This window comes from Lepidochelys kempii, chromosome 2 (assembly GCF_965140285.1).
Source record: "Lepidochelys kempii isolate rLepKem1 chromosome 2, rLepKem1.hap1, whole genome shotgun sequence".
Lineage (NCBI taxonomy): Eukaryota > Metazoa > Chordata > Testudines > Cheloniidae > Lepidochelys > Lepidochelys kempii.
In genome coordinates this window covers 36997571-37008470 of record NC_136381.1, presented here as the reverse complement: position 1 = coordinate 37008470, position 10900 = coordinate 36997571, and the positions used below count along the sequence as shown (strand labels likewise).

Here is a 10900-nt window from a genome sequence, read left to right as displayed (position 1 = left end):
TCCCTATGAGTACAATGTACTTAGATTTGAAACATGATTAAAATCCACAGTAGTGCACAAATTTTCATTCAAAATCTTAAACATTTCCCCGAGGAGCCTTTCCCTAGAATCTCCTGGTTAGAGGCATATGGGGTGCCACCAGACTCCACTGTTCTGCTTAGCTAATCTGACCCACTGGGTAAGGTAAAGAGTCAGAAGGGGTCCTCTTTAATTGTACCCACGGGGAACAGAAATGTCTGCAATGGCACCATGTGTCAGATCTCATGAGTTAAGCAGAACTATAGTGAGTCAATACTTGGATGAGAGCTTGCTAAGTGGTTGGCTGCTACTGGAACAGTTGTGTGATTCAGCAATACGGGTGGCACTCTTCATTCTGAGTCACTTCTGAAGCAGAAGGCACTATTGGATGAGATGTAAAACTGAACCCCTTTGTTTATTAAAGATCTCATACCATAGTTTGAGGGCTGCTGACATAGGTGACTTAGTGTGTTTAATTCTAACTGTTAATTATATTCTGGTGATCTAAATTTCCCCAGGGTTCTTATTGGATATATTCCCTTGCCTACAATTGTGTAGCTTTGCTGTGTGCTGCTCCTGCATTTCAGTAGTGGATGAAGTGATCCCTGTGAATAATTTGTATTCCCTTTTATAAAGGGCTTTAGGAGGAAAGGTGATCTTTAAATATGACAGGTTTCAGAGTAGCAGCCGTGTTAGTCTGTATTCGCAAAAAGAAAAGGAGTACTTGTGGCACCGTAGAGACTAACCAATTTATTTGAGCATAAGCTTTCGTGAGCTACAGCTCACTTCATCGGATGCATTTAGTGGCTCACGAAAGCTTATGCTCAAATAAATTTGTTAGTCTCTAAAGTGCCACAAATACTCCTTTTCTTTTTTGTTTAAATATGAGTATCCTATACCTGGTTTGCAGCCCTGTACTGATGAATGATTATACAAGAGAGAAATTATCTGGGGAAAAACCTTTCTCTCCTACAGCTCCCCAGAAAATGGGGCCTCTGAGAGTTGTGGTAATATAAACATGAAATAACAATAACGAGTCAGAACCCTATTCATTTCAGCGGTTCCCTCCTCTGTCACTATTCACTATGGCAGATATGATTGCTGGTTGCTATCAGTGAAAGTCTTAATGACCCTTACTCATGAATGGAGTGACTCGTTGTCTGTTGCTCTGAGAGAAACGGGTTGAAGTGCACAATCCAGCGCACGAAGGAGCTGGCATTAAAGGGCTGAATTACACGTGTTGCCCTTTTAACAGCAGCAACAGAGTTAATGCAGCAATCCAGCGCCAGTCGCTGTTGCCCTCGCATGCTAGGAAAAGGAAGGGTGGATTCATGAAATGGGGCGCCCAAGGTTTGTTATGGCTAGTGCCTGCCAGGTTTGCCCATCCCAAATATTAACAATGGATCACCCGTTAATGTAAGGAACCAGCATCTCTGGGCGGCCGCTTTCTCCCATCCCCGCCTCTTCATGGGCTGGAGGCTGAGGAGTTGCGGAGGTCAGACAGCTCGCTGAGGAGCCTCTTCCAGAGGCGTCGCCGCAGGCTGTGCCGCGTGGGCCAGGGCTGCGCAGAGCCAGGAACTCCCGGGGAGCGAGGCGGTGCAGACGGCGGGGAGGCGGGAGACCCCAAGGCCGAGCAGCGGGAGGGGGAGGCGAGGAAGGGAGGGGCGGCTGCCTGGCAGAGGGCACAGCGGCGAGGACCGGCGCGCTGCTCCGGCGGGTCTCGGCCCCCGGGCGGGCTGGCGGGCGGAGGCGGGATGCGGTGCTGGCCGCGCCCGGCGCACTGGCACTGAGCGGCTGGCGCTGGGCTGCAGCCGGCCGGTCCCGGGGCCGGCAGGATGGGCTGCGGGGGGAGCCGAGCCGATGCCATCGAGCCGCGCTACTACGAGAGCTGGACCCGCGAGACCGAGTCCACCTGGCTGACGAACACCGACACCGAGCCTCCGCCGCCGGCCTGCGGCCACGAGAGCGCCCGCGCCGAGGCCGGACTGCGGGAGCAGGGCGCGCCGCACCCGGGTGAGTGCTGGGTTGGGCGGGGGGGTCCCCGGGGCTGCCGCCAAAGCCCCTCACCTCCTGTCCCGCTCCCCTCCCTCCGGCTCGGTCCCCGGGGCGAGCTGGGGTCCCCCGCCGGCTCTGAGCTGGGGCGGGTGGGCTGCCCAGCTGTCGTCCCTCCGGAGCCTAGGGGCGGGGACAGCTCCGTGTTCGCGAGCCGCAGACCCCGGGCGGACCGGCAGGACAAGCGGCTCCGACTGATGCGCCGGGAACCTGGCCGGCGAACAGCGTCTGTACGCCGCGCTGAGACAAATGCGAGGGGTCGGGGAGATCGCCGGTTAAGGCTTACTCCTAGCGATCTGTGAAGTGTGGGCCGTTTCTGTCTCTCATGAGTACACCACGGTGCTCCCCAATTCACCGAGCCCCAGGTATTGGAAATTCCCGCTGAACCCTAACATCGGGCACATAGAAAATGTCCTCACTTATGTGAAACACCACATTTGAATCCAGCATCCCCAGGCTGGACGGACGAACTGTCTGAATCTCTTTATTGTTCTGTTAAGAGTTTAATCAAATGCGTGGACACGGGTTTGCAACTAGCACCAAAGCGGTATTCTATAGAGTCTAGTTTTTTTTTTCCCCTTGGGAAAAGATGCTTTTTTACGCCTATGCAGGCATCTAAGTCTGCACTTTAAAAACTTCGTGTTTGCTGCAGCAGCACTGCATCGTGTATCAAAAAAACCCTTCACTGGTCTCATAATTTCTTGTAGTTTCCAGTGGACATGGAAAAGGAGGAACATTCCTATGCTTTTATTAGAAAAGGCTTATTCTCTACCTACCACACTTTGATGCTTAATTTTTTGAGGGAGAACATATAAATGGCATTAGTTTTGTGATAATCTCACTGGAAGAGAATGTGACTGTATGGTCTCTTGGTGCAGAATAAATGACCATGCAAAACAAGGTATTAAGGAGTATATTTTAAAAGTGGCACAAATCAGCCAACCCTCCCTTCCTTAAAACCCCCATGAAAATAAAATTCCATGGACCATGACATTGCAGAAAATCAAGTTGACCCAACTGTGTGAAGTAAGGCAGTTGGCCTACAATTTCACTTTTTATGTTTAAGGTTTGTCACATTGTTAACCAGCAGTGGACCTAAGAATTTACAGTGGGGAAAGACAGAGTGAGGGAGAAAGGGGAGGAGAGATTCAATATGCAAGTGTTAGATAAATTAGATTCTGAGGGCATTTCAATCTGCCTATGGAATCATAGAGAGGAGAGAGAAAAAACACAAGTTGTTTTTCTGTCAGTTTGGGATTGTTCATAGAATACATTTTTTTGTATTGTTGGAGCTCTGTTGGTCCCAGGATGTTAGAGAGACAAGATAGGTGAGGTAATACCTCCTATTGGATCAACTTCTGTTGGTGGGAGAAACAGGCTTTCTAGCTCCTGGAGCTCTTCTTCAGGTCAGCTATAACTTCATACACCTTCTCTCTCTAATATATATAGTCTAGTGTTTTGTCCACTCAAGTTTTAAATGCTCCAGATGATGGAACTACCACTACTTGATGGTAAGTTCTTGGGGTGATGTGCCACTATGAGATAGGGTTGCTGGTTGCTGCTCCTAATACATTTTAGGTATTATCACAGTATAAATACCGCAATAATAATAATAGTTAACTTAATTCTATTGGGAGACTATTCCTTAGCTATATCTCACTGTCAGGAATTTTTCCTAATATTCAAACCTTGATTTTCCCTTTCCTGGTATCCTGTCATTCCTGGTAATACTCCCATGTACCACAATAAATAATCAACCCCATCCTTGGTATTAATAATACCTGTCAAAAATATTTTCAGAATGCTAGTACATCTTTCTTTCTCTCTGCCAGTATATTTAGCTCTGTTTATGTACTTGCACTATAGATAAATGTGTGTGTAGCCAAACCTATGATATTTCATAACATTTTGGCATAACTTTTTATTAAATAAAATTACAATTCATTACTGTATGTCTTTTTTAATCTTCTGTCCCCCTCCATATTTCATCTTTTCTTTCTTCCTGTTCTAGTTTTTTTTCTTTTTAGCATGAATGTTTAAATAAACTAACAGAGATGTTGAAATTTTGTATTTTTCCCAAGAGTAAATACAGAACAATATTCATTGTTAAAAACCTGTAAGTGAAATACTGAAAACTGTAAAAGAACAGATCCTCTGTCCTCTGACCAGGATCATAACAGAAGTAAAATATACTCGGTAGCCATTCATGAAAGTCCAAAGCTGAGCTTTTGATAGCACCAAACAGCCTCACATATTGAAGAGGGAGAGAGAGATAAAAATACAAGTAACATTATGAAGCATTGCAGGTGGTGAAATTGAAAGAAACCTTTTAAAAGACAAAGTTGTCTAAACTTAGGGTGTGTGGTTTCCAGGAGTGGGAAATGAGAGTTTCTAGCAGAATACTGATAAGAGCCTCCATTTAATTGTAAGCTAAGAACTTGTCACAGAATCTTGGTTTCTCAAACCTCCACCAATGCTCAGTCTACAGTTGGGCATAATAATAGTACTGTTTTCCCATAGAAGTACATAGGGCTTCATCATGCAACTCATTACACTTGGTTCTCCTCTCTTGAGTTGCCTCATTGACTTCAGTAGAACTACTAGCATGAGTAAGGGTTTACAGGATCAGACTCAGTCACCAATAGGCTAATCCCCCACAAGAAAACCACCGGGTAAATAATTTTTGAATAACCACCAAAACTGTAATGTCTCAGTTCATATTTATGTATAACTTGCTGCAAAAACTATGATAAACATCTAGTGGGAATGTAAACAGTCTATTAACTGCAAAACACAAACCTCTATCAAAAACCCTTAAGAGTTCCATTAACTCAATTACAGCTGAAACCAAACTCAGTATTATTGCTCAGAAGTAGCTCCTTTTAAGTCATTCTATTCCCACTCTCTCCCAAATCAGCAGCCGTGTTAAACTCAGATTTTGCTTATTCCGGAAAATGACTTTGACTAATAAAACAAAATGCTGCCTCTTGCTCAAAAGGTCATATAGTCATGATCTGTCCCTTTTGATTGACAGCTCCTCAGAGCAGATACCGGCTCTTACTATGTATTTTTACAGCATCTATCACCAATGGGCCCAAATTTTGTCCGAGGGTGCTGCTGCATTATAAATAATAATTCATCTTTAATTGATCAAAAAACTTAACTTAAGAGCACATCAAGTAAGACTTCTTTTTAATTACTTGAGTAATTTTGTTGTTTGACTTGGGAAAAAACAAATAAACCTTTCTGTATTAGTTTTTGTATACTTTACAGTTGTAACCTATCAAAGAACATTATCCACAGTATATTTTATGCAAATCAGCCTAACATACTGTAGAGCAGTGGTTCTCAAACTTTTTTTTTCCATGGACCACTTGAAAATTGCTGAGGGTCTCAGCGGATCACACAATGATCTTTCCAAATGTTGTTTGTACCATTAGCTAACTATTGTAAAGCGCTTTGGATAAATGCGCTATATAAAACCCCCCTTAATTAACGGTTTTTTTGTTCTACAAATAAAAGCACACAACTCATATTAATATCAGTAGTCTTACCTTTCTAATGCAATGGATGTGCCCTCTCTGCCCCCCTGCAGCAGCCCTGGAGCTGGGTCTGGGAAGGAGGGCCATCTCTCCCTAGCAGCTGCAGCCCTGGAGCTGGGGAAAGTTGCCTCTTTCTCTAGCTGCTGCAGCCCTGCACATCCCAAATTGCCCCCACCCTCTCTTCTCACCCTACTGCCCCCTCCCACCTATTTCCCCCAAGACCACCACCTCACCTTACATGTGCATCTTCTCCAGGGTCCAGCCACCCAATTAGTGAAGCCACGCTGGTGTGGCTCCACTGATTAGGTGGGTGGCCCTTCATTCTCTTGTGTGCGGCCACCCAGGTGCGCACCTTAGAAGGAACTATCTGCGGACCACCTGAATGGAGCTCACGGACCACCTGTGGTCCACGGACTACAGTTTGAGAACCTCTGCTGTAGAGGAAAACATATTCATGATGTTAGCAAAGGTGCCTACTCTCAGTGGGCAGACTTATTAGCAGAAAAAAGTATATACCATGGGCCAAATCCTTCTTCTGAAATCATTGGCAAAATGTCCATTAAGCAGGATCAGGATGGGGCCCTTCATGAACTTGTAGGGAAATTCCACCAGAATAATAGGAGGGAAAACTCAACAGTGACACAAAAAAATTAATAAATTAAGATCAGCTAATCAACAATATCAGGCTGATATTTGGCATAATTGTCTCTATTTAGATGCATTTGTGTGTGTTTATGAAAACATATTTTTGTTCTGTTGCATTTACTTAAGTAAAATACCAACTGAGAATGATGTAGTTGTTCTACAAATGTGTGATCACTCACAGCGCCAGGAAAGGCTGATAGATATCACCTTGGCACTTAGGCTGAGGATTCCTGCTCAAGAATCAGCATACTTGAAATAAAATAAAGGGGTTCAAAGCACTGGCCAATTTTTTTATGGAAGTTTCTGAAAGTTGCCCTTCCCTTGTGTGTTGCTTTACAATAGGAGAAACTGAAAGGAGTTGTAGAAAACCAGGGCTGTTTGAACACTAGTTGCCATAACAACAGAGAGCAGTATTGGTTATAACCACAGCTGCAGTCATCTGCTGTTCCATTGACCAGGTAAACATGAAATTAAAAGTTTAACGTGAGTAAACAACCATGAGGTTGCAAATGAAAATCTCATCTTGTGAAAAAGAAAGATGCTTTATTAAATCATTATATCTTTAAATATATTTTACAATAAACAATTTCTGCTGGAGAGCCCATTAATGCAATGTCCAGTTCAGTAATGCATAATAAGGGTATATGTATGCCGCTCTCTATGTTCTTATACCTGCCTTTTCCTCCCGCCCCCCCCATAAGATCATTTAAACTCTGGAATATATAAGGAATGTGTCATAATAATTACTCTGATGTTTAATCGCTAAATAAGAAGGGGTGACTTTATTACAGTCAAGTGTTGTAGTGACCAGTGGATAATTAGGACATCCTTACTGAGTGTAAATGTGTTCCAGAACTTTAGTATAAACTTTACTGTTCGATTAAATGACTAGATAATGTGGCCCATTTTTTATTGTCAATGTATTTTATTCTACACACTCTTTCAACTTCCATTCCCCATAACTTCTGCTGGGAATATATTGTGTTGAACAGGCCCAGTTCTCAGCAATGAAGAAGAGAGCAAAAGGGAGGAGGAAGAAAGGAAGAAGAGATGGCAGGAAAATAGTGTCTAGTTTTCAGAAAGTGGCCATTTATGTGTACGCAAAGTTGAGCAGACACACTTTTCAAGCATTAATATTTATAAGTGCAGGTGATATGCAAAACCTCGGTAAATTTTATTTGTACAGTGGGTTAGTACAGATGTTTGTGTGTGCATAAAAGGATGGGTTGCGATAATGCATGGGTTGAGACCCCTTTGCAAATCAGTCCCTTAAATCATAATTTGATGGGGATGTTCTCCAGATCGGCATGAATGGCACCAGGGTTTACAGAATACTTAGCACCCAGGGAAGAACATATAAATAAACCTCTGTGCTGCCAGTACTGTAAGTACAAACACCGTATTAAACATAAAAGCAAGCCAAAAGCAATCTGAAAGAGTGCAAGACCCTGCTGCTTCAGAGGAATTAATCTGAACATGTCATTCACATATATACCTCATCGTTCAGTGACAGCAAATTCAATTTTTCACAGACTGTCCACTAAAGATTGATGGGAAGTACTGCATGGACTGAAAAGAAATAACACTGATGCACAGCATAACCGCCTTTCTCCCTCAGTTTTCCTGCCAAGAACAAATCACATCTTTAGTTCAGCCCATGAATCAGGGAATTATAAATAACCTTAAATGGCAGTAGATGAAAAGAATAGTTAACTGGATATAGTGTGTAATAACTGATGGGCGCAAACCAACCGGAATTGACACTACATTGAACATTTGCATTCTTCATTCAAATATATATATATATATATATTGTATTCAACTTGGAATCCAGTTAAGGTTTCCTCTTTGTAGCCTAAACTTATATTTACAACACATCAGTTTTAAATTAGATGTTGTCCTAGCAGATAAAGAGGAACTGATCACAGACGTGAAAGTTAATGGTAGCTTAGGTACAAATGATCATGACTTCATTACATTTATAATGTGCAAACAGAATAAAGTTTAGACCAGTAATGTAATGTAATCCCCCCACCCCACCTCACCCCCGGCACACACACACATACACACACAGCACTTTAATAGGGCCGATTTCACAAAGCTGAAAACAAGTACGAGCCAAATCAGCTGGGAGAAATAATTTAATTAGAAAAAATATGAAAGATAATTTGGGAATCACTTAAAAACATCTTACTAGATGCCCAAAGAGCCACAATTGAGGAAGATGGCCATGCTAGTTAAAAAACCAAAACAAACATGACCGAGTTTACAGGGAAATGAAGGTAGCTATACAACAAATGGAAAAAAGGGAAAGTTGATAGTAAGGAATGTAAACCAGAAGTTAGGCATTGTAGAAAATGATAAGGGAAACAACGGGACAAAAGGAGAAATTTATGGCCAGCCGAGGTAAGGACAATTTAAAAAAGTTTTTAAAATGTATTAGGAACAAACAGAATTCTGACAATGGTATTGGTCCATTAGCAAATGGAAATGGTAGAATCATCAATAATAATGCAGAAAAGGCAGAAATAGTCATTTATATTCTCTATTTGGGGAAAAACAGATGATGTAGTCTCATCATATGATAACACTCTTGCCGTTCCACCAGTATCGCTAGAGAATGTTAAACAGAAGCTACTAAAGTTAGATATTTTAAAATCAGCAGGTCTAGATAATTTGCATCCCAAGAGTTTTAAAAGAGCTGGCTGAGGAGCTCACTTGATTGATAAGGTTAATTTTCAATAAGTCATGGAGCACTGGGGAAGTAAATGGGATAACCCAGGTAATGATGTCTTTCTGATATCAATCCTAGACATGATAATAGAGCAGCTGATATGGGAATAGATTAATAAAGAATTAAAGGGGATTAATGTAATTAAAACAAATCAACATGGGTTTATGGAACTCAATCCTGTCAAACTACCAAGATATCTTTTTTTGATGAGATTACAAGTTTGGTTAGTAAAGGTAATAGTGTTGCTGTAATGTACTTAGACTTCTGTAATGTGTTTGACTTGGTTCCACATGACATTCTGATTAAAAAATTAGAATGATATAAAAGCAACATGGCATACATTAAATGGATTAAAAACTGGCTAACTGATAGATCTCAAAATGTAACTGTGAATGGGGAATAGTCATTGAGAAGGTGTGTTTCCATTGGGATTCTGCAGGGATCAGTTCTTGGCCCTGTGCTAAGTAACATTTTTAATAATGACCTACAAGAAAACATAAAATGATCACTGATAAAGTTTGCAGATGACACAAAAATTTGGGAGGAGAAGGTCACTTATTCAGAATAATCAGGATCACATGGTACACTGAACACAAGCAAACAATATGTATTTTAGTACAACTAAATGAAAATGTATATATCTAGGAACAATATTGTAGGCCGTACTTATAGGATCGAGGACTCTATCCTGAGAAGCAGTGACTGAAGAAGATTTGGGGGCCGTGATGGATAATCATCTGAACATGAGCTCCCACTTGATGCTCTGACCAAAAGAACTAATGTAGTCAGGCAACACGTGATCAGGGGAATCTCGAGTAGGATTAAAAAAGTTATTTTATCTCTATATTTGGCTCTGGTGCAACCAGAGCTGGAATACGGTGTCCCGTTCTGGTGCCTGCAATTCAAGAATGATGTTGATAAATTGGAGACAGTTCATTGAATAGCCATGAGAATGATTAAAGGATAGACTAAGAAAATAAGAATGGCCATATGGGGTCAAACTAATTCTCCATCTAGTGAGTATCCTGTCTTCTGACAGTTGCCAGTGCCAGATGCTTCAGAGGCAATGAACAGAACAGGGCAATTTTGAGCGATCCATACTCTGTTGTCCGGTCCCAGCATTTGGCAGTTGGAGGTTAAGGACTCAGAGAGCTCAGTCTATTTAACTTAACAAAGAGACAGTTAAGGGATGACTTGATTCCAGTCTATTACTAACTACATGTTAATAATGGGGCTCTTCAATCTAGCAGAGAAAGGTATAACACAATCCAATGGCTGGAAATAAGCATGACTTTTTAACAGTGAGGGTAATTAACCTTTGGAACAACTTACAAGGATCGTGGCGGATTCTCAATCACTGACAATTTTTCAATCAAGATAAAAAAACCTCTAAAGATATATGCTCCAGGAATTATTCTGGAGAAGTTCTGTGGTCTGTTGTGTACAAGAGGTCAGACTAAACATTCACAATGGTTTCTTCTGGTCTTGCAATATATTAAGCATGTGGCTAGATTCAACGTTTTGATGGCTCAGGGCCATAAATGTAAAACATCCATCCAATTCTCCATATATTGTACAGCAATTTTTCATGCCACTCTCAGTTGTATCTCTTCAGCGATCACACGGACACCAGCATCTCTGTGAAATTAAGATGGCATTATGTTAATGACCTATATTAGAAGCTGGAAATGTGTAGATCAGGAGAAGTAATAGTAATGTCTGCGTTGAGGAGCAGGGATAGTATTGAAGCAATATTTACTTGGTAAATCTGATTTTTCTGAAAAGCTTTTATATTGGTTTGATTTATTTATAGCTTCATAGATTTCAAGGCCAGAAAGGACCACTGTGATCATGTATTCTGACATCTGGTGTAACACAGGCCATAGAGCTTCCCCAAAATAATTCCTAG

At 41.7% G+C, this 10900-nt stretch overlaps 1 protein-coding gene across 1 annotated transcript in view; it reads left to right on the top strand.

Moving 5' to 3' along the window:
- The first annotated feature begins 1795 nt into the window (after window positions 1–1795).
- The window catches only part of BAALC (BAALC binder of MAP3K1 and KLF4), a 40540-nt gene continuing 31435 nt past the window's right edge, over window positions 1796–10900 (top strand). Inside the window, exon 1 of the mRNA XM_073330402.2 lies at window positions 1796–2031. Within this exon, the coding sequence (XP_073186503.2) occupies window positions 1854–2031 (178 nt within the window). The 5' untranslated portion in view covers window positions 1796–1853. The remainder of the gene's footprint in view (window positions 2032–10900) is intronic.